This window comes from Melanostigma gelatinosum (genome assembly GCF_949748355.1).
Source record: "Melanostigma gelatinosum genome assembly, chromosome: 20".
Taxonomy (NCBI): Eukaryota; Metazoa; Chordata; class Actinopteri; order Perciformes; family Zoarcidae; genus Melanostigma; species Melanostigma gelatinosum.
This window is the reverse complement of record NC_136653.1, coordinates 15822721-15846526: the sequence shown is the minus strand read 5'-3', so window position 1 is coordinate 15846526 and position 23806 is coordinate 15822721. Positions and strand designations below refer to the sequence as shown.

Genomic DNA, 23806 nt, shown 5'->3' with positions numbered 1-23806 from the left:
ACTTCGGCTTGACAACAGGCTTCTTAATCACCGGCAGAGAACTCACCGGAATAAACAGCAGTTGCCATGGCAGCGGCCAATGACTTTATGTATTTTTGACAAACCGTATTGAAACGTTGTCGTTTAAGTGATCATAATGATGTACAGTAATACAAATGGCACCTCTATTTGTGTTTGGGTTCATTTCAATGCTTGCTGTTGTAAAACTCGTCTGCTGATCGATTTCTCTGTGTTCGTCTTTATACACACGTCCCTAATATCGGCTCTGACGTTTGATAGCAAGCTAGCTAGTTTGCTAGTAAGCTAAGTTACGCGACTTGTTTTAAAATACACCCAATTCCGTATTTTTGTTTTCGTTAAGAACGGCTATTTGACAAGTACTTCAAACTCAACGTTACCGATGCACAATTGAAAAATTACAAGCTGTATTTGCCGCGAATGACCACCAGATGGCGGTGTTTCCTTTCTTTTTTTAGCTAGGCACCACTGGCAACGCACAGTGTATGATCCCTGTGTGTTTTGGGGAAACGAGCATTTCACCTGTGAAGTAGTCAGAGCAAGTACAGCTGTGGACTGGACTGGGACTGGCTCAGAGGCCCGTTTTTGAACCATGTCAAATACATTCCCACGCTTTTAGCCGTCAACGCCAACGATTCCTCCCGCAGGCCATGGGCTGCTGGTGTGGTGCAGGTGAGCCAACGTGAGAGAACGAGGCTCCCCGAAAAAGGAACCGCTTCTTCGCGCATGGGGGACCGTGTTACCCGAGACCTTATCCGCATTTGAACAGTTTTAAGGGGACGCAACCCGGAGCACACAGAGACGCGCGTCTGGAGACAGCATGACCGATACACGAGGAGCCCATTTACCTAAGGAGAACGGACACGTCGCGCCGCAGCCCACCGCGAACTTTCCCCATCCCTCAGCGGGGGACATACCCGATGATACCCCGGTGTCTTCGACCAGCGAGCTGACCCACACCTGGGTTCACGTGGCCAAGACGTTCGTTCTCATTTTCCCCATATACGCACTGGGCTATTTTGAGTTCAGCTTCAGCTGGCTGTTGATTGGACTTGTTATCTTTTTCTGGTGGAGGAGAATCACCGGAGGGAAGCTCAGCCGACTGAGTCGAGCTCTCGCTTTCTTTGAGCAAGAGGAGAGAAGTGTCAACCGGAGTCTTACCACCTCTGATTTACCACCATGGGTAAGAGACACACACACATGCGGAATACAAGCAGATGAAAACCATGTCGTTTATCCCTACTCGAGCTTGTTTTCTCTGTAAAGCATGTGTGGTATTTTTGTTGAAGAATATTTTTGAGTTTCCAGGAAGAAACAATCAGCTGACAAGAGCAGGAGGAGCAGAGTTGAGCTGTAAAGCTGTGATGAAGCAGCTGTCTCCCCCCCCCCCCCCCCCCCCCCCAACATCAGTGACATTAGACTGAGTCCCAGTCTAAATACAGCAGGGTACAATGGTGAACCAGACACCACGCTGGAAGGGAAACATGCCCACAGGGTGCCTGTTATTTTGGGATGCACACTGTGCTCACTTGGAGTAACTCACTCTATTACAGCAACACGTTATCCAAACGTGTTGGATGTCACTCTGGGGTTCTTGAGTACAACAACTCAGGTGGTATTTTAGAGATACATGTTTGACAACAAACTGCAGGGCAGTGTTTTCCCCACAAAATACCTGTCTAATGTATGCAAAACCCATCATTTCTGTCACCATAAGTTGTGAGAGGTTTGTAAGACATCATGTAATCCGCGTCGTTAACTGCTGTCTGGAGGGAGCTGGATTATACCATCAATGGGGGATCATCTCAAACTAATAGTTTCCCTAATGAAGAATATATACAATGTTTACGCATCAGGCATCTCCATTCCACATTCATTGATTGGCTCTCAAACCCCCTGATGACTCCTGCTACATATCCACAAGTTAACTGCGCTGAAAGTCCTGAGGACTGCAGAAGCCACTTCATAGTCATTAAGGCACTTTTTATCTTCTGTAGATAAACCCCAGCTGGTCTCAGGTGTCCCGTTTGGAAATCACAAACAGAAACAGGTTAGATTGCATTTAATCGACTGCTACCCAAGCACGAAATGATGCTCAAATGAGCCGCAAATTAAACTGAGCTTCAAGTCCATTCTTCTTAACTTAATCAAGCTATAAATCCAACACTTTCCATGTCAGACTCTTCCCAGAGTCCCAGCTCCAACTTGTTTGCGATGCTCAGTACAGCCCCATGTTGTGAGGACAGTAAACAGCTTATTCTGCTGACACATGGCTGAGGAGGCATCGAGGCTATGGGGGCGGAGGAGCTCGATGGGGTCGAGAGGAAAGGGGCATGAATGATTTATAAAATAACCTGCAAGTTAAGCACTTCAAGTAACTCTGGTCGTACCTGAGGGGGCTGTGCATCACAGGAAAACACTTTCCATATTCCAGCAGTTGATTTGCATGCCCCGGACTGACAAGCCGAGCTCATAGCACTGCCGCTACACTCTCCTAAATCTTTGCTCGTGCCAGTTTCTCCCCACTGGCAGCAGTGAGCCTTAATAGAAGTGCCGCTGCTTTCCACAAATGCTTTTTAGTGAAGTGCCCACTTTCCCAAACTTCTACGGCTAAAGTGCTCCAGTTAACACCCTCAGGCGTATTCACCGGGGTGATTCATTGGCTGCTTACACTGAAAGTAATAAGGAATGGATTTTAGTTTCATTTCACAGGGGGAATATATTCAGCTCACTGTCTCGATAACTGCTGGAGTGGTGTATGTATGGTGTATGTAAACCAGGAAAACACATCGCTATTCACAATAGTACAATATCCAAAGACAATAGCTAGTTTCTTATCACAATATCAATATAATATTGATATATTGCTCAGTCCTACACACACAAAGATGCTAAAGTATCCACACACAGGACCACAGACATGAGTGCACACTGTTGTTTAGGGAACGATAGCAACATTTGACCTCTTTAACACATGTATCTACTCTGTAAAAAGTTTAGAAAACAATTAGAAAGTGACAAAGTAAATACGGGCGAGATATAGATATGACGCATTATTAACTATGTAATGTCTAGTTTGTTTGTTTCCAGGTGCTGACTACTCTCCAGACTCACTTTAAGCAGTTTAACAAGCCTCTTAGTTTCAAGGACACTGTGTTAATTACACTTTTCAAGACATACGGCCCAATGAATTTGGAGCAACGAGCGGGAATAAATTGAGCCGCACTTCTCCCACTTTCTGCTGCTCAGCTCGGTTTTTTAATCAGCCAGCACTTAAAACGTGTCCCGTTGAGTGTATCGTCCATTACTTCAGCTACATTAAGGCCACTGTGTCAGGTGTTATCATGAAGCGTGCCAGCGAGCTCTTTCAGAGGATTACATTATTCCCACCTCATAACAAATCTACGGGCCTGAATCTGCCACAGAACTTTCTGCTCCCCGTCTTCCTGCTGCTTGACAAAAGTGCCGGATCAGCACTTTTGCTGGAGAAGTGCTGTCCCTCGAAGCTGTCGCGCTGATGTCATATCTCAGCAGCTATCCAAGCCAGAAACACCACTTCATTTCACTGTGGAGATTCGGGAATATAAACGCCTTCAACTCAGTGTGAGTCAGGGCTTTTTATCTGTTATGTGTTAAGCCGGTGTGTGCATTGCTGCACACCTTTTGTGCACGGTATTGACTTTATCCCAGACATTTGCTTTACCTCATGTTCAATCAATGGCCAATTCATTTCGCTCGTCGAATAAGGTGAGTCAAACTGCAGCTCAGGCTCACAGCGTGGAGGAGGTCTGGAAATGTGAGCGGGGTTGCTGTTGGATTTATTTCTGAAATGTCTTCAAATTAGAAAAGCACAGTATTAAAGTGACAGTCATTATATTCTCTACTTTACCTGTGAACTCAACAGCGCACGGCATGAATGCACTTTGCGGGCATTCAAAATGTGAAGGAGAAGTGGGTGTGAGGTTTGCGCTGAAGTCGGTTATTTCATAATGCCGAACACATAAAGATTATTCAGTGGAGCTGAAAGTCAATGACTTCTGCTTGACGAGTGAGTTGAAACGTCTTTTTCATCTTCCCTTTTGCTTCATCTTCTTTCTTTCTTCTTTTTTTGTTGATGAAGCAACACCTCTATATCAAGGTGCCCCTGCAGCATCCAAACCCAATAGAAGCCCACCCTGCCCTCCCTTCTGTGAAAGAGACACGCTTCTGTGTTGCTCTGCGTGCCATGTTGGTCAGAATAGTTTGAAATGAGAAATATGATGTTCCTGAGATGTGTGAACATGTCATTTGAAGTCAGACAAATCTCACCGCACAGATTGTTGGTGGAACTTGCCTGTAAAAATGTTGCATTATCGACCTTACTAAAAAGCAACGCATACCAGATATCATCTGCTCTCTTTTCTCCACTTCAGGTCCACTTCCCAGATATCGAGCGAGTGGAGTGGATGAACAAGGTAAGCGAATTGAACGGTTGTCTCTTGAATGTGCGCTCCTTTTTACCTCGTTGTGAACTGCAGTGAATGGGATTGTCTGTCCGTATGGCCACGCTGTAACGCTGCAGCACACTGGACTGTTTCTGCTGCACTGTGTGAATGCATTAAACCCATGTGAATCACCTCACAGAGTTCACATTTAAATGATCTCGATGCTGGTGTTACAATTTAAAGTGGCTGGTGCCTCTGCTTGACGTGTTTGAGTCTGACAGAATCCACTCAAATAGAGCTATATTTGAGTGTCGAGAGATGTTCCTGTATGAAGTAACAAGAATAGCTTAAAGACGGAAAGGTTGTGACATTAATATCCCACAAGGTCTTACAGCGCATGCATGCACACGCCCTTTAGAAAGATTATTTGTTCGTCCCAACCAGACTCTTCTACGATTTCTCTTTTAAAGCCCAGCCTTCTCTGTCTGCCTCCCCCTCAGACAGTGAAACAGATGTGGCCGTACATCTGCCAGTTTGTGGAGAAGCTGTTCCGCGAGACGATCGAGCCGGCGGTGAAGCAGTCCAACGCCCACCTCAGCACCTTCTGCTTCAGCAAGATCGACATGGGAGACAAAGTGAGCACCTCTCAGTGGACAGCTCACCTGTTGTTGTTGTTTCCAGCAGGGACAGCACTATACGTGCGCGTCACTGACACATGTGCTTGTTGGATGAATAGTTTCCATGCGGGAGGGGGGTCAGGAGAGGGGTCGACCACGCGGGAGGGTTTTTGGGAGATGTGGAGGTGTTGGTGTAGTGTTGCTGGACTGGAGTGGTGCAGGGGTCATAACGGTTCCCTCTCTCTTGCGGTGAAGCCCCTGAGGATCAACGGGGTCAAGGTTTATACAGAAAATGTGGATAAGCGACAGATCATCATGGACCTGCAGATCAGGTGAGCCCAGCAGATCCTTATTAGATCATTATGTGTTACCTCTGTAGCTTACGGAGCCCGGGAGTGGCCATAGAGAGAAAAAATAAGCAAACTGAGGCCATGATTTATTAATTCATGCGCACGACATAAGTGTATATATACAGAGAGAGAGACAGCACGACAGACCTGCCGTCTATAAAGTGGATAGAAACCGCTAAATTAGCATATTACTAGTATAAATATGTCTTCTCTATTTGGCCGCTCCCGGTCTCCAGAGACGGTGGTTTGAATTTCCACAGTTTTCCCAGACAGTAGATGTGCTCTGAATTATTTATTGAGCACTTTTAAAAACAGTAACACTGGATTAAATACAGCGTTGAAGGCAACGTGACTCCGACACGAAGGATGAAATACGACTGTATAGAGAGGTAATTACTTCATGTATTTACAATGAGGGGCTATTGCTGGAAAAATGCACACCACAAATAATATATGACTGCAGTCATGTCACATCAAGAGGAAACCCCTTTGATGCTTTTTTGTGTTTATATATATATATTTAAAACAACTAATGAATTAAAGATGGGGTCACCATGATGTCTCAATTTAACCAACATCATGTCTTTATCCAACCATGGAAGTCTTTTTAACATCGCTGAAAGTGAGGATTTTTGTGTTTCGGTCCCTCAGCTTTGTTGGCAACACCGAGATCGACATCGACATCAAACGCTACTACTGCAAAGCCGGCATCAAGAGCATTCAGGTAAAGAAATCCCCTTTTGTCTGATTCATTTCACATCCTCACGGAGGTTCTTTCCGTGAAGTGTTGGATATAAAGTGACACGGGTTCTTCAGTGAAACGTTTCTCATTGAGAGGCTTATTCAGGAGAGGATGAACAGAAGCACATAAAAAATACGCTGAAGGAATTTGGACTGAAGCTTTCCTCTTTTCACCAGAACAATATTTCTGCACAATATGAATTCATCATACGCTGCATGAAGGCACAGATTACTCATGTGTACTGTGTTCTACCGCTGATGGGCTGATCAGGTAATGATGAAGTTCACACAACAACAACAATGAAATGTTCATGCGAATTGCTCTAAAGCGTTGGTTCCCAACCTTTTTGTTGTTGTTTATCTTGAGACCCCTTCAAAATAAAGCAACGCCTACTTGCAACCCTACGGTCATATGTCTAAATGCCGGAGGCAAATCAGAAAAATCTGTGAAAAAAACCAAATGAAAGAGCTTGCAGAATTGTTTAGGGAAACAAATGAAGTGAATAAAAAAAATGTAAACAGTGTTACATATATACAGAATGTACATCTCCTGTTGATTTTGAAGAATCAATGCAGTATCACAAAACATAATATTGTGACACTCTCACTGTGCTATAAATATTTCCCTCCACCTCTAAATAATTAGCATCTTACTTTCTGAGCAGGCTCCTCTGCTCCCCGTGCTGCCTGACTGCGTAAGTGTGTGTGTGTGTGTGTTTGGTTGGTCTCACATGTCCTTGGCCCAGGCAGAGAAAACAACCAGTGTGCCTCCTTGGAACCAGATAGCTGTTAGGTCGGTCCCTGGGAGACATTTGTTACTCACCGCTCCCATCACGTAACTCCGGGAGCCCCACATCTCCCCAGCTCATTATCAGCCACTAATACATCCCCATCACTCCCTGAGCTGGTTTACATTACACCGAGCCGGCGCTTCGATTACTGACGGCTTTGTGAGGAGAGGGGTTAAAAACGCTGACGGATATTGGACTTTTACTATTTGATTAACATCAACCTGTCGTGTGGTCCGAGCGCTGTGATGGAGGTCCGCTTCTCATCACAGCTACTGCACATACAGACATTGCAGCCATTTCTCTTTTGTAGATTATTGGGTCTTTAAGACAGATATATCAATACTTGACACATATTCGTTCTTAAAGCTACAAATCTACAGAAGTCTGATGACAGTGTAATAACATTGGGATGTAAAATGTGGCACTGCCTCAGAGAATGGGGACAGAATGTCTTTTTACGATGTTTTGTGCAAATATTAGGATACACACACATCAGTTGGGCTGACTAGCTGACTGGCTCTGTATCATTTACGAGGGCGCTCTTTTAATCTCACAGATGATAAAGTGAAAGATTGGTTGGTAGCTTCAGGACACGACTCAAATTTAACCGTCCTTGGTCACAGAAATATTGGGAAGTCTTAAAACGAATGTAACGGCATTATCTTCAAAGAGCTGCACGCACACTAAAAGAGCTTAATTAGTATTGGTTTCAAGAGTGTTATTGGTTAACATGGTGTTTTCCAATTTCACGAAGATTTTATTGCGATCCCTCCTGAATATACAAACATAGCCCCGAAAAAAAAGTTTCCAGCCTGTCATGTGCTCCAGCTAACGGCTCCGACCGCCGAGGAATGTCAAGGGCCAGCCGGTGGTGTGACGTTCCCTTCAGCTCTCCCTTTGTGTTTGTGGGTCAATATGTCCCTCTTGTGTTTCCATAGATCCACGGCGTGTTGAGAGTGGTGATGGAGCCGTTGCTGGGCGATATGCCTCTTGTTGGAGCTCTGTCGGTGTTCTTTCTCAAGAAGCCCGTAAGTACAGAGCGCTGATAATATGACCCTCGTTAAATCAATTTACGCGGTGGAGGTTAGAATGACACCACAGTCTGACTGGATGCATTGTGAGTGGAGTAGATGCTGTTAAACTGGGATTTGTGACAGGTTTCTCCTTAATTCCAGCACCTGAGATGGTGCAGCAGGGCAACGCGTTGCCCATTTAATGTTGCACTTGCTTTATCTCCGTTGTCTCTTGTGCCAAGTTCGGCCCCATTTCTGCGAATATCACCGAATGTCCTGGATATCTGCTGTGCTCCACTTTGGCTCTCTGTGTGTTTTATACTCGACACTAAACTTTACAACATTGCATCTCACAAAACAAATCCCTCTTTGGTTTTCTGCGTCGTTATCTGTTTGGCTCTGTCAGGCAGAACTAATGCATGTAAATTGGATTCAAGGCCCAATACACTATACATTTATACATACACTATGTACGATACATATTACATTTACAATATACAAAAGCGAGTGTTATGAGGAATATCCCAGAATGCCTTGCGCATCATTGGCAAAGATAGCGGCTGACGCTGCAGAAAACCACAAATGTGAGTATATTCTTTGTTAATCACAACAGCAGAGGACGGCATGGTGAGATTCCAGCAACAAACTTGTGGCGTCTGTTCATAAAAAGCTGTCGACCAGCTCTGTTCGAGGGGCAAAGTGGAAAACAGAGCATTTAAAATAAAGAACTGGGATTGGGCTTTCTGTAAGTCACATCATAACTGAATCACAGAACATGTGTCCCAGTTGCTTTTCCTTCTCGACATCGTCTACAGTCATGCAGCTCAAACACTCGACATCGCTTTCCGTGATTTGCATTTCACATTGCCAGTTGTTTGCATGTCAAATATTCTTCCAGTGCACATTCCCATCAATCTCCCTGCCCAGAGCCGCTGCTGCACAGCTTTAAAATGATTGACCGATTTATACCAAACGGGAGATCTCAGTGGAACGACAGCAGAGCTTTAAATAGCCGTGGACCAAGCCAGCCCTACTTTGTCACATTGCTCTACACCAGGCACTCAGCTGAAGCTCGAGGTGGAGATATTACTATGGGAGGCTGAATGGAGAGAAGGCAGCAGCTCCCAGTAAATCCTGTCGCAGTCCCACATGTATACAACCACATACACACACACACACACACTCATGCATCTCAATCCTCTTCCTGCTTCTAGATGACGGGCATTACTTTGGTACACCGGAGGAGAGAGAAAATAAGTTGTAAAAGAAATTCCCTGTGGGCAAAAGAATCTCAACTTTCTGTACCCTGGAATTCAAATATCTCCTCTTCCTACTCTCAGCTTGCCATAGAAGGCCTGATCCCAGGTGCCAAATGAAATGGAAACATTTCCAGACCATAAGAGGTCTTGGTCTTGGCTGTGCAATCGCAATAACGCGAGTCAGTGCAGTGTAAATAAAAGGATGCGACACATTCTGCTGTGAGACCTCAAGAGAGAGTCCATGGCTCAGCCGAACACTTTAAATACGGACTCATGGATCAGCGGATGAGATCTTATGATTCTTTACAACTAGTGTGTCGATCAATCAATAGAATGAATGTATTGATAAATCTAATTTTTGATTCATCAATACTCTTTGGAGAAAGTTAAACATTTAGGGGGAAAAAACTGTCATTGAATCATTTAGTCAATTGAAAAAATAACCGATTCTTATTTTGATAATTGGTCAATTATATCAAATATCCAACATTTGCAGGTTACAGCTTCCCAAATTTGAGGATACCCTGCTTTTTCTTGTAGATATCAATATGTTTTAAATGTCAGCATTGCAGTTATTGTCCCATCCTTGATCTGTAACAGTAATGTTCTTGAGAGAGAAAGAGTCTTTTAACTGCTCCATATGAGTGGTGTCCCTCCACAGCTCTCTCCACCACACCGGACCACAGCCCCTGCAGTGCTCCCCTCTCCCCTGCGGCATCAGCGCATCTGCTGCAGTACTGTATATGCAACCTGGGCAGCAGCAAAGTAGGGCGGGAAAGACTCATTAAGAAAGCCGCGTCGGCTTGAGGGGAGAAGCAGATCAAAGCTCGTTGAGACGCAGGATCTGCCTGCGTTTCAGTTCTCAGCTGATGCCATCCACCCTCGCTTTGATTTGCTTTCCCCCACTGTCTCTATCCCATTTGACATACCTGCTGCTGGTGTTACCAAGAGAGTCAATGTAAATTGGTTGGTTTTTGACTCTGGCATACTTAAAAAACTGGGACTTCCAACTTCGTTAAAGTACACGTCTATGATCTCATTGTATACTCTGAACACTAATGAGACCCCAGAGGCTTCTATAAGAGCCTTATAGAAGGCCAGAGAGAAGGTTGTGCTTTATTTGTACATTGCTTTGTCAAACCGGTGTGCAGCGAGGGAGACTCATTTTTCTTAAATAATTAATATGGCAAGAATATACATAGTAGGTTCTCCACATGGACCCCAATAGCAATTTATCCACAGAACGTTAGTTTGTTGGCCAGAAAATAATATTCCCAGTGGCATATGTAGCACGAGGGGGGGTACAGGAAAGTGTTTGGATCAAGTTTAAAATCATTCACACTTTATACAACTAATATGTTCCCATTCCCTTTTCTCTTCTTTTAGATCCTGGACATTAACTGGACTGGCCTCACCAACATACTTGACATTCCTGGGCTCAAGTAAGTCGGCTCTTCCTGCTTATCAAGAAAGGTCTTTGTTGGCGTTTTGTGGGAGAAAAAATGAATGAATGTTGAGATTATGAAGAGTTTTAGAACAAGTAGGAAACTGGACCTGGGTCTACGTTATTCACGCCAGTCATTACTCATATAGTACCGTATAACTGCGACCATGAAATCTACGTTTTTGAATTGTTTTAAATGTGTCAAAAATGTGTTGATTCTGCTTTTAAAGCATCTCAATGACATGTTGGTGCATCTAGCCATCCGACACTGAAAATTCTTACTGTAGGGGGCTTTTGTTCGATTTTTGGGTGTATTTCCACTCCATCCTGTCCAATATGCAAATACCAATTCCACCAACTGTGCTAATGTTGTTCTTACCTGCTGGAGGCCGATGGTGTCCTTGTGCTTGTTCCTGTTGTGCTTAAATGCTCGAACAGACTGAGCAAATATCGTTAAACTTGTCTTTTTGCAAGCAAACACTCAAGTATGAGCTCAAGTATGATGTATTTCTCTTTGCATGCAGTACGCTCACATGCACACAATAACCAGATTAAGATAATAGTCCAATGATCTAACTGAGCTGAAGGAGGAAATGTGCTGCTTGTAGCCTGTTTCCTCATCCTTGCTTAGTTTGTCTTGCTGATATTAAGTATCTTCTTCCCTCCGGGTAGTTGTGTGGGCTGAGCAGAGAGTAAATGAAAGTCGATTAAGAGATACTAAAGGCCTAAATTACTCACTCTTGTGACATGAATGCTGCATGTGGTTTTCTTAGAATGCAGTTACTTGTCATATAGCCTGCTGATGTGGACAGACAGGCAGAGCTCAGTGGGCGGTCTCCGGCAGCTCCTTTGTTTTGTGTTTTGTGCATTGCAGCGTGTGTGTGTGTGTGTGTGCACATGTGTGTGTGTGTGGAGGAAGGGGGCACGTGCAGAAAACGAGGGGTTAGCTGCTGTAGGAGAGGCCCAGATGGTGAAATCGTAGCTGCAGCCACAGAGTTCTTTGCATGCAGCAGACAGACAGACAGACAGACAGACAGACAGACAGACAGACATCATCAGCTGTCTGGAGCCTCTCCCAGCGGGTCTCTCCTAAACCCTGTTGTTGTCATTATGCAACAAATCTCTGTGACGTGACGTGACGTGATGTGATGTGTCATCGCTGTTGAGTCTGTTTTAGAATCAGAATCAAAACAGCCGTGCTACCAAAATGCGAATGCTAACATGGCAACATGCTGCAATGACAAATGCCAACACGGTGACGTTCAGAAGCTGCGACGTTTAGCATGTTCACCATATTTGGTTAGCGTGCTAGCAAGCGAACATTTAGCAATTATAACAAAGCGCAGCTGAGGATGATGGGACTCTGACTTACTCTCCAGTAGCCTCAGGATAGTAAAACACACAGAACCATACTGCACATACTGTATATTATAAAGTACGAGTGTGCATGTCTGCAATGTGCACTCTTGTCCTAAACTTAATAACAAACGGTCCCACTTTCTTTACTTTGCACACACACACACAAGCAGGTGCGTGGGGTGTTCCAGTGTTTACGCCAGGGGAGCAATGAAAATGCAGCAATAAGCGCTGATGCGGCAGGAATCCCTTCACACCCTCAGCTCTCAGCCGGAGAAGAGCTCCATCTCTGATCAGTCTCTCGCCAGAGGATCACAATGTCTCTAATCGGCTCACGGAGAAGAGCTGCATCCGGCCGAGCTGAGGCTTGATCAAATAAATGTTTCTCCCGACTCCAGACACAAAGACCGCCGGCGTAATTGCAGTTTTTGTCAGAGCAGATGGTTTCTGTGCTCTTTAAAGGTGCGATATGTGAGTCCATCGTTGTAGTACCACGGTCCAGATTCTTACATGAAGGGGATGAAGCAGTCTGGGCTCCCACAATCAGGAAGCAGGCAGCAGAGAGGAACTAAGTGGTTGTTGTAGGTTGGATGTGAGCTTAATGATCATAGGAACACATTTCTACGCTGCCTTACAGAGCAGAGAGAGCAGCAACTAGAGAAATGCTGAAGTCAAGATATTTCGGCTCTTAGCCACCGTGTAGCAGATGTATCAGTTGTAAAACTTTAAAGGTGCAGTGTGTAGGTCTGGCAGCATCTTGCTACACTGGTGGACAACTAGAAAGCACATGGATATGTACGTCAGGTTCCTGTATTAGTAAATGCCCGATTTATTCGGCAACTTGTCGACCGACCACGTTGTCGTATCTCATATGGCAGCACTAAAGCAGTTCTCGATCCCTCCAGAGAAACAATTACAGGATCACTTCCAGTTTACAAACAATTGATGAGCTCATCCGCATCGTGATATATGGACAGCTGTGCCGTAATCACAACTGTTTCTCTTGGAGGGACAGCCTGAGCAATAACACTGGATGATGAATTTTCAATGTAATCCCATTTTATTTTTCAGCCTTGATTGCAATTTTGCAGCTAAATGAGTAAAGGGACGCCCGGCGGTAAAGCGCTCTCTGCCCTCACCGTCTCTGTTGTTGAATCAGTCGTGGACCAGATACACATTCAGAGGGCTCTTGGCCGGCAGCACCAACATGCTTGAATTGACTCCAATTTTCCTGCTCTCTTCTCACATCTAAACCAGAAATGCACTGTACTAAACCGAGATTAAAGGAGAATATTTATAACCCAAGGGCACCCTTACCGTAAATATTTCATTGCTTCATTCTGTTTATCTTCCTTTCCTCCCTTCTCTCAACCGCCCCTCACAGTGGCTTCTCTGACAATCTGATTCAAGACATTATCTACAACTATCTGGTGTTACCCAATCGCATCACCATCCCACTGGTCGGGGATGTGGAGCTGGCCAAGCTACGCTTCCCCATGCCAAAGGTACTAGTGCAGCTTGAAAATGCAGTCGAACAAGTGGCTCAATAGGCCTCTTTGTTTGTAGATTAGAAGCTCACTACAGTGAGTAATGTGATGAAGGAATTCGTGGTTCGTAGCTGGAGGGTCTTCATAGTCCAATCTCATGGGGGCTGTGTGATGTTTTAATGATTATTGATGTAATAACAGTAATTAACAGCAAATAATCAACAACATCATTGGACATATTTTGTCTCTGACCCTCGTAATAAGCCACAGCTTTCTCTTGCATTGCCTCCTGATACCCGCTGGATAGAATCACAGCCAATCAACTCTGACTCCCATTGTGACCTCGAAGTGTCGAAAGCGGCTGTTTCAGAGTTGCCCCCCCCCCCCCCCTTTAACGCTGTGCTCTGCACGTCTCCACAGGGAGTCCTGAGGATTCACTTCTTGGAGGCTCAGGATCTGGAAGGGAAGGATACATTTCTGGGAGGGCTGATCAAGGGCAAGTCTGACCCGTACGGCATCCTGCAGATCGGCAACCAGCTGTTCCAGAGCAAGGCGGTGAAGGAGACCCTGCATCCCAAATGGAACGAAGTCTATGAGGTGACAAGTTGGGGATGCCTCTTGGGGCGTAGGGAACGTTAAAACAGTCCAGTTTTTTACAATGAAAACGAGTTCATTCTCCCAAACCTGCATCAACAAGGGCTTTCTCACCAATATCTGCGTGTCTTCATCAGGCTCTGGTGTACGAGCACTCGGGTCAGCACCTCGAGATTGAGCTGTTTGACGAAGATCCCGACAAAGACGATTTCCTGGGAAGGTGCGTTTCTCTCATTTCCTGCTCTGCTCTGCTCTGATCCCACATACGTCCTAAGAAATGAAGTCTTTCTGCACCGCTGCAACGCGATGTTTAAGAACAAACGTTGTTGTCGTTGACAGACAAGCTGAGGATCTGCTGTGGCTTTATACCTTGTGTTCTAAAGTCAGCGTTAAGAACTCAAGGGGAAGGTGTGATTAAAGCATCTGTGCTAGTAGACATCAGTTACAGTAAAGCAGAGGTGTTAGCCCACACTCCCGAGCCCAAGGGCAAAGTCAATCGATTGTAGCACCAGGCCGTAACACTACACCAGGTGCTGACAACACAATGCAGTCGATCGATAACCCCCCCCCCCTCTGTTCTGATTAACTGCTGTCATTCCTCTGCTAACAGTCTGTCGTCCCATTCTGAGTAATTATTATTTGACATTATTCACAGCCTGATGATCGATATGACTGAGCTGCACAAAGAACAGAAGGTTGATGAGGTAAAACCACTTCTATGGTCAAAGTATTGCACTCGCTTAATCTGAATTTGTTTAGAGTTGATATGTTACACGTCGTAACTCAATAGTTCAACAGCCCAGTGTTGCCAACTCTAAGACAATAGCAGCATTTGCTCATTTGGCATGAATGAAACGATCGGACGGGATTATTACAGTCCGGCGTCAGCCAAGTGTTTATTATTAGTGCATTTGATTTAAGGATTGCTGTCGGGATGTAAAGAAAATGTCTTCAAATGTAAAAATAAGTTTCTAAAATAGTTTTTACTGAGATACACTACCCACCCCAGCGTAACACAATAGTTTGGTCCCTTCAATGACTCCTCTCATTGATTTAACGTTGATGTTTTGTGACACTGTTGCAGTGGTTTGACCTGGAGGAAACTCCTACTGGAAAACTCCACTTAAAACTGGAGTGGCTGTCTCTGCTCTCCACTCCGGAGAAGTTGGACCAGGTACAACACGGAAAATAAAAGAAGCTTTCCTGCTTTGACGGAGCCGACATGTTCCCCCTCTCTGTGGTGACGGCCTTTTTCTGTCTTCCCCGTCTAATCAGGTGCTGCGGAGTGTGCGTGCAGACAGGAGCATGGCCAATGACGGGCTGTCGTCAGCACTGCTCGTGGTCTATCTGGACTCAGCAAAGAACCTACCTGTAAGATGCCGCACTGTTCGCTCTATTCCGATGCCGTCAGTGCTTTTGTTCCGGCTCTATAGATTGTGGTAAAGCGTCGCATTCGGCTTCTTTTTCCTCCACCCTGAAACGCACACACCTGACCACATTAGTTCTCAGAACCAGTTTAGTGAGAAATACCAGCGTTGCACACTTGTTTGAATAAGGATTATTGGTCAGTGTGTGCAGCAATGCTCCACTCTCCCGTCATCACGACGCTTCCACCTCACTCTGACCTGCGGGTGAACCTACCAACCACGGCAGGCTGTTGATTCGTTTCCTCATTATCTTAGCGACTGCAAACCCAGCCATTAAAGCAATGATGAATGGTTATCATGGATAGTCTTCAGCTCCAAACGGGTCAATATGTTTTTAACCACATTTCTGAATATGTCACTGCAGCTCAGGGATTCTGTTTCATGCCAATATTTTTCTCGCTGTTAGACGAGAACCGTGAACCTCAAAAGCCTCGACTTTTCAGGACTTTTTATTAAGTGTATCTGATATAATTTGAAATCTTTCATTGCACCAATTGTGGTACCTGTAACCTGTAAATAACCATCAATATACACCACAGAATAACACGTGATTTAGCCCATCTCAGTCCTCATAACTTCACCTTTTTCCTCTTTACTCTCTTTCCTCTTCACCCAAGAGCGTCTTCACAGGCAGCTTAGGCTGCGGAAACTTAAGTGCGAGGAGAGCATCGGGTCTAGTCTTTTGTGAGAGCAATACTTCAGAGTATAGAACTATTTTCGTGAGTCCCCCCCATCCCCCCGGTACTTGTTTTGCATCCTGACAGTGTTAGCATTAGCGGTGTGCAATGACGTGGGTTGAACAGTAACAGTCGTCTTTCAAAACCTGCATCTTAACGCATGTGTTAGCTGCACGGTTTTTATTAAAACGAGTGCCCAATAACCGTGAACATAAAGCAGACACTTCGAAACAGAGGGCGGAGTTATGCCAGTTTGTCGGTGAGATGCATATTCTTCTAAATCAGGTGCTTAGTTCAAGGCTAACATATGGATCATCTGCTGTCCAAAGAGCTCATGGCAGAGCTCATAGTGATCTTTGTCTGCGTTAGTGAGCCAATTAATGTGTAGCTGCGCAGATACAGAACGCCTGTAGCTTGTTTAAAAAGCTGCACAAACCTCCAAACACCCTCTTTATTCTGACCTGTGTTTACATTGTTAGCTCCTTGTAACATCAGCCCTCATGCTGCTTTTGATTTATTATCTCCCACATCATTCATGTCTGGCTGGTATTTCAACATGTTTCTCTTCGTGCCTCTTAACCATACCCGACTCCAGTCCTACTAACTGTGGCCGTGATTTTCTCCCCCAAATCTCCTCGCGGCTTAAAGAGCAACCTGTCAGATTTCACCTATGACGGGTTGAAGCAAGTCTCAGTCTTTAAGGCCCTGAAGGTAACGTGGGAAAGATAGTTTGCATGGACAAATCACACCCCGTGTCTCATCCGTGTTACGTGATTGTGATGGTTATCAAACAAGCAGAGGGAATCTTATTTGAAAAATGTGCACGGTGATGGGTGGCTGTCTGTTTTGTGCCTTTGTTGTGCCGTGCAGTTTCCACGTCTCCTATCTTGTGATCTTGCATGAAAACGTCTAATACTGCACTCAATCTGTTCTGTTCTCTGTGTGTGTCCAATCTTTATAACTGTGGCCACTTTGGCAGCATTTATATAAATGTCCTTCTGCTGCCTATGCAACATGTGCTCCTTTTCCTGTGAATAATGTCGAAGGTCTTCAACGGCAAAACCTGCAGAGCAGCCCAGCCTGTGTTGGCTCATCAAAGAGTCGATGCTGTCGTCCTCATGTTGAACTTATGATAGCGTAGATGAGTAGGAAGTGATGCTTGTCAGGACAGCATATCTGCATTTCTTGGACACGGAGGGAACTCGACTGCTGCTTTGTCATTTCATGCCTTCAAGGAAGTTTACTGTGGCACTCCCTTAGTGTAACATAACCCTTCACGGCAGCACTGTGCGTCAGTTTCTGGCATTGTAGGGCAATTAGAGTACAAATATTTCTGTTTTGCTTCCAGTAGAGGACTCTTTGTTATCCTGACTGCACTGCTGTTGGTGAGGTGACAGACTAAGCTTCTGCATCTCTTTGTTGCCTTTATTCGTCCATTGATATAAGCCTGTTGACTCTATTTCATAGAATCTTTCTTGTCGACATCAGAACAGAGATTTAGAAAACATTTGCACGTTTTCTGGACGTGGACAGTGTGACTAGTGAGCCGTCACTGCTTGGAGGTATCTTAAATCTTACTTTGGATGTCTCTCAGAGGGCCTTTACAGTATGAGCAACATACAACACCATCTATCCTGAGACCGTTGAAAAGGAAAAACTCGACCAAGAAAACCGTAAACAGGAAAAAGAAAAGTGGGGAGAACCTGAAGAAGCAACAGAGCAGGGATTCCTCTTCCTGAACATACATGCTACACACAGTAGACAGAAGTAGATGAATTACAATAGAGAGACACATCATGATATTTTCGGTAAATTAAGGACAATCTATATAACATTGATAATGTTAAACGCTGTGCTTTTGGTGCTGAGTGCCTTCTCAGCTTGAGTTGTAGCATATCAAAGTGTGTGATTGTCTTAATCGGCCTGAATGTACGATGTGGAGCTGAATTCTAATGCTGGTGAGAAATAGAAGCACCATCCTCAAGAGAAAGGACGGGTTAACAATTAGGTTTCAACTCCCCCCCCGGCTTGCAGATATGTAGGGTATTATTATTCTGTGAGGAGTACCGAATAATACTTAGCTGTCGAAGCCCAGCATGCTAAAATTAGAAAGCAGAGGAGACAAAGCTTGTCTCCTTGGTAGCCTCTCTGCCTGCAGCCCCGCTTGTCAAAACGTATGGTGATGTTGCTGACATTACTGACTTTACTGACATTGATGCATTGTGTGCGTCACAGCGAGGAGAACCAGCTAACTGCCCTCTCTCTCCTTCTCTAACAGTCTGCAAAGAAGAGCAGCAGCGAGCCCTGTCCGTATGTCCAGCTGACTGTTGGACACAAAACACTTGAGAGCAAGGTGAGCATTCATTTATGTAAGGTGGGCAATAATAACAAAATAAATATAACCTGAAAATATACCAGAAAATGACCAAAAACATGCAATAAGAATATATGCTGTTCAGTTAGTAGTATCATGCTGACCGTGTTAGTATGACTCTACATTAAGTGAAACAATAAAACAGGTTCTAATGGCTGAAGGTACCATTGAAAGATACCTCCAGATGAAGTGTGTTGTTAATTAGCTGCTCCCAAGACTCTTTCAATTAATGACTAACAAAAGGCTACCTGTCTTCCCTTAAAGATCCGGTACAAGACCAAGGAGCCTCTGTGGGATGATTGTTTCTCATTCTTCGTTCACAATCCCAGGAGGCAGGAGCTCGAGCTGGAGGTGAAGCTGCACAACTCGTTTAAAATTCCCACTGATGCATTTGTTTTTTTTACGAGATCGTGCACTAAGTGGCAGCCTCGCGCTAAAGCAGATCTTTCTCAATGCACAGGTGAAAGACGAAAAGCACAAATGCACCCTGGGTAGTTTGTCGGTGCCTTTAAGCGGCCTGTTGGCGGAGGAGGAAATGACGCTGACTCGGTGCTTTACTCTCAAGAACTCCGGGCCCAGCTCGACCATCAAACTCAAGATGGCCCTGAGGGTAAAGATGGAGCGCATCACTTCTCACTGTCCTGCATGAATTGGTGATGTAAGAGGTATTTATTTCAGGCCGAGGAAACCGGAACAGACGTTCGAGATCTGCTGTACAAACAGAACGGCTAGAGAGAGAAGGCAGTTCAGTGGCTCAGTTCATTTCAACTAATGTTCCAGCAGAGCGACTGTTGCCAAAAAATGATTTACCGAACAGCCTTTTACAGTTTATGATCTCAGCTCAATTCTAATTTGGCACAGCGTTACATAATACAATTACATTTAGAAAACAGTTTGAAATGAAACTTCTTTCCAATGAAGAATTAGTTCGGCTCCCCCAATTTATTAACCCCTGAACTCAAACGTTTACTCTTTTCACAAAGGCGCCTCGGCATTACATGATACCAATGAAACTATCATGCTGTTATTGACTTTCTGTTTCAGTCACTGCATCAAAACACCGGATACGGGAGCAAGTAGATTGCATCGCCCCTTCATGACACTGAAACAAAGTGCATTCCCGTGTATTGAGTCATCACAACTGATCAAATAAGACAATGAATGCGGCTCTATCAGATATATTGACCGATGTTGAAATGGCGTTCCTGGATTGGATCACAACCAACATATCAAGATTCATAACGGATATCCGAAGAGTGAAATTGCTTTATGGGCTTATTGACCGTTCTGGATCGAGAAGATGGAGCGATAGATAGCCACATAAAGACAGATTTGGCTGTACAAACTCGCTGAATAAGACATTTTTGAGCTGTATTTTGAGGCCACTTTACAAGAAAGGATTACTCACTCTGACCAGAAAGTTTGTTTCAATTTCTCTAAAGTTGCATTTAAAACCACCAACCCAACCAAAGCCCCTTTAAAGTCATTTCACTTGAGCTGCTGTACTTTGACAGGACATAACAAGTCCAATTCTAAATCTCACTCAGAATATAACTCCAGTACTTTGCTGTGTTTCTTATTCATGATTGGGAGTAATGTCCTCCTGTCCGCCTGTAGATCCTGTCCCTGGAGAAGCAGGTGTCCTCAGACCAGCCGTCCTCCGTCCGGGTCCGGAAGTCCAGCGTGCCGCAGCCGACCGCGGCGCCCGCCCAGAGACGATCGGCCTCGGATTCCCCGCTGCCTCCACCCACGCCTCCGCCTCGGATAAGCGCCTCCACCCTCACCCTCCAACACAGGGACGGCGAGCCGTACTCGGCCAGCCCTCTCCGCAGCGTCTCCAACCTGAGCAGCTGCATGTCCAGCTCCCAGAAGCACCTGCCTCACAAGGAGTCCACGCCCAGCCTGGCCTCGGATATCTCCCTGCCCTTCGCCACCTCGGAGCTTCAGCAAAAGCTCCGTCAGCTGCAGAAGTAAAGGACATGCGTGATACATTATTTCTCGAATTGTTTTCCCAACCACCGTTCCTGTCTTTGATACTTAGCTCATCCTTTCCGGATTCATTTCTCGGCTCTTTTCAGAGATCTTGTCGGCCGTAAATGTATTTATGTCATTTCAATTCTGCTGCTGCCTCTGATAGAATGTCATCTCGACTTGTGTAGCTTTATGAATATTTTATCTGTCTACCTGTCAAGCTATCCATCTGTCCCGGGTTGTATAGATTATCTGCAGCCTTTGGCAGTGACGCTGACTTACTCTGTGGTGTGTTTATAGTGGCTCGGCCCCCAGCCAGTACCCCCTGGGCGAGGTCCGACTGACTGTCCGCCACAGCTCCCAGAGGAACAAACTCATCGTGGTGGCGCACGCCTGCCGGTGAGCTCCACAACTGCCACCCCACTCCCTGCATTTAGATATTTGTTTTTTTCGGAAGATATATGGTATGGAAGGCTAGTTTGAAGGTTGTCTCATTTCCAAGGACTTTGCTCCAACTCATTTGCTTTTTTGGCCCAAGTCTCCGGCACTTATATGAATTTGAGTATGCGGTTTCCTGTCGCTTCGTGTGGAGCTAGTCACATTCAAAATAAACAGGGCACCATTAACCTGAGTAACATGTGACTGGCAGCATGTGAGTGAAACTATTTTGTCCCGTGTGTCCTCAGTAACTTGATAGCCTTCACCAAAGACGGCTCGGATCCCTTCATCCGCCTCTATTTGCTGCCTGACAAGAGCCGGACGGGGAGGAGGAAGACCAGCACGATGAAGAGGACCCTTAACCCAGTTTATGATCAGACGTGGGTTCAGATACTGTTACTATGTCGTGATTAAAATAAGTGTCGCAGCTGTCAGGCTTTTCACACGTGCCCTGTTCTTGGAGGTTTAATCATAAGCTGAGTGTTTGTAGTTATAACATTGTTGTATTGATGCGATGGCTGGCGTTGTGTTTTCATTGTTAAACATGAAGAACTTGATCCAAATGAACACAGGGAGCACATCACGGACGCTGATGTCTAATGTGTCAAAACGAATGAAGCATGAATCACTCGATGGTAGATTGGTTGAATGAAATCCGTGTGTTTGTGTGTTACAGGTTTGAGTTTAGTGTATCTATGGTGGAGCTCCACAGGAGGACTCTGGATGTAGCCGTGAAGAACGGAGGGAGCATCCTGTCCAAACACAAAGGGCTTCTGGGAAAGGTAACTTCTGGCTGTTTTTATGCGTATTCTCCAGCAGCAGAGCCGCTCCCAAGTACGCCGTATATTCCAAAAACGTTTTCTTTTTTGTTCAACATCGCAGGTGCTGGTAGATTTAAGTGGGGACGATATATCTAAAGGATGTACACAATGGTAAAGTTGTATTTGATCTTATCTTTGAGCAGCATTGAGTGACGTCTTACGTCCCATTTTGGTGCTTGAATCCACATTTGCATCCTTTTCTCTTGCAGGTATGACCTGAGTGAAGACGGCGTGTCGTCTCAAAGCATAAGAAGTATTCAAGACTCTCTCTTCACATCGTGAACCCACGGCTCTGCTGTAATATAGTTTTCTTGTTGATAAAAGGGCACATCATTTTGTTGTATGTACATTTTCCATATATTCTAGAGGACTGATTTCAGCATGCAAGACATCTTTCAAACATTTCCTCCCATTGTTTCATTAATGGAAGATATTGCAACATAGTGGAATGTGTTGAAACACACAAATCGCCTTGTCACTGTTTCCAGTGTTTTATGTAAATACCAAGTCGATAATGTTTAAAGAATTTGCAGGGTTTTTTTGTGGCCATACATTTATTTCGGGGTAACGTTTTTGCCGTCCGTCCCTTTTGTTCAAATGTGCCAAATCCTGTTTTGTCATTGGAGAAAAACTCTTACCAAAGGAACAGACACAATCACTAAAGTAGGCTTAAGTAGCAGTCTTGACTTTGATATATTTTTTTGTCATGCAGTGTTATTTGATCGTTTACCTCTTGTTGTTCTTTATGCTTGATTACGAACATGGAATGCAAAGATTGAAATGATAACTCTGTAATTGTTAAGATGATTTTGTGCAATATTTGGACGTTACTGAAGACCTGGGGGCATTTTAGGGCTATGAACAAGTGCTGTATACTATGGAGGATGCTTGAATGAGGGTTTGATTGATGTGCAAACCACACATGAGTCGAAGAAAGTGAATAAAAGGAGCAGAGACAACAGTTATTGTATTTTACGAGCAGGGCTGCCAGACGTTATGATGACAGCTGTAATGTGGTCAGGCTTGTACATGTTTTGTCATGCAGTCATAACTGTTGGAGATTTTAAATACTGTTCTTGTTATCTATCCTGTGCCTTAAAAAAACCGTGCTCTGTAATTTTTGCCTTCTTAATGTTATTATTTTGAATGATATGATGCCTCATGGGTTTTAGAGGAATAAATGTTTTCTCTTGTGAAAATGGTCTCGCTTTGTTTTCTTTTCCTTCTGTTCAGCAACAAAGAATATCAATTATTTCCACTTTAAATATGATATATTATCAGTGGTGGAAGAAGTACTCAGATCAGTTACGCAAGTATAAGTAGAAAAAACAGTGTACAAATACTACTTTTACAAGTAAAAGTCATGCATTACAAAATGTTACAGAAGTATCTGCAACAATATATATTTAAAGTACTAAATACTAGTGTCGTGTATATTATAATAGTGTATATAACAACAATGTATATTGTAATTATTGGATTGGAATATTGCTTTTAGATACTGCTGTGTAGTATGATCTATAATCTGAATCTGTAAAGAAACTAGTGACTAAATATATCCAATAAATGAGTAGAAAGACAAATATGTCCCTCTAAAATAGTATAGAGTAGAAGATCAGGTAACAAAATGGAAATTACTAAAGTAAAGTAATTAAAACTGAGTAGCCTACACTGCTGGAGTTTGTGTTACTTTCCACCGCTGCATACTATGAGTGGGTTGGTGCTGAAGTTCCTCGGAAAACATTGAACTGCAGCATAACTTCCCTTGAGGATTGGGGTGTAATCGATAAGGCAGATAGATATCCTATAAAATGAATAGAATCACGTGTGCACCTACAGAGTAACGCCATTGTAAAGACACGGATCCGGTAAATACGCCACAGTCTGTAAAACATATGCGGTGACGTGTCGCCATCTAGTGGCAGCGGACGCAAACGACAATAATACGTCAGCGTCAAAGTAGACGCGCTACGTCATGACGCACGGAATCCAAATTTGCGCGGG

General features: G+C 44.4%; 1 protein-coding gene across 2 annotated transcripts; it reads left to right on the top strand.

Moving 5' to 3' along the window:
- Positions 1–558: 558 nt before the first annotated feature.
- esyt2b (extended synaptotagmin-like protein 2b) lies at positions 559–22954 on the top strand. Of its 2 annotated transcripts, none has more exons than XM_079291956.1 (23): positions 559–1201; positions 4431–4472; positions 4943–5077; positions 5315–5391; positions 6061–6133; positions 7880–7969; positions 10600–10655; positions 13398–13518; positions 13921–14097; positions 14232–14314; positions 14750–14798; positions 15179–15268; positions 15370–15465; positions 16847–16909; positions 18477–18551; positions 18837–18923; positions 19033–19182; positions 20190–20542; positions 20844–20942; positions 21230–21361; positions 21658–21763; positions 21864–21913; positions 22012–22954. In XM_079291956.1, the coding sequence occupies exons 1-23, from the start codon at positions 839–841 to the stop codon at positions 22082–22084; spliced, it is 2640 nt and encodes an 879-aa protein (XP_079148082.1). In that variant the 5' UTR covers positions 559–838; the 3' UTR covers positions 22085–22954. The 2 variants fall into 2 exon arrangements, with proteins under 2 accessions (XP_079148082.1, XP_079148081.1); XM_079291955.1 differs by lacking the exon at positions 16847–16909 and adding an exon at positions 16139–16240.
- Positions 22955–23806: the final 852 nt, after the last annotated feature.

Excerpts from the sequence above, each read along its gene's own strand:
- esyt2b (XM_079291955.1), top strand. The coding sequence starts at position 839 with ATGACCGATACACGAGGAGCCCATTTACCTAAGGAGAACGGACACGTC. Across the intron at positions 4,473-4,942 it reads GAGTGGAGTGGATGAACAAG|ACAGTGAAACAGATGTGGCC; the intron begins GTAAGCGAATTG and ends CCTCCCCCTCAG. Across the intron at positions 6,134-7,879 it reads CCGGCATCAAGAGCATTCAG|ATCCACGGCGTGTTGAGAGT; the intron begins GTAAAGAAATCC and ends GTGTTTCCATAG.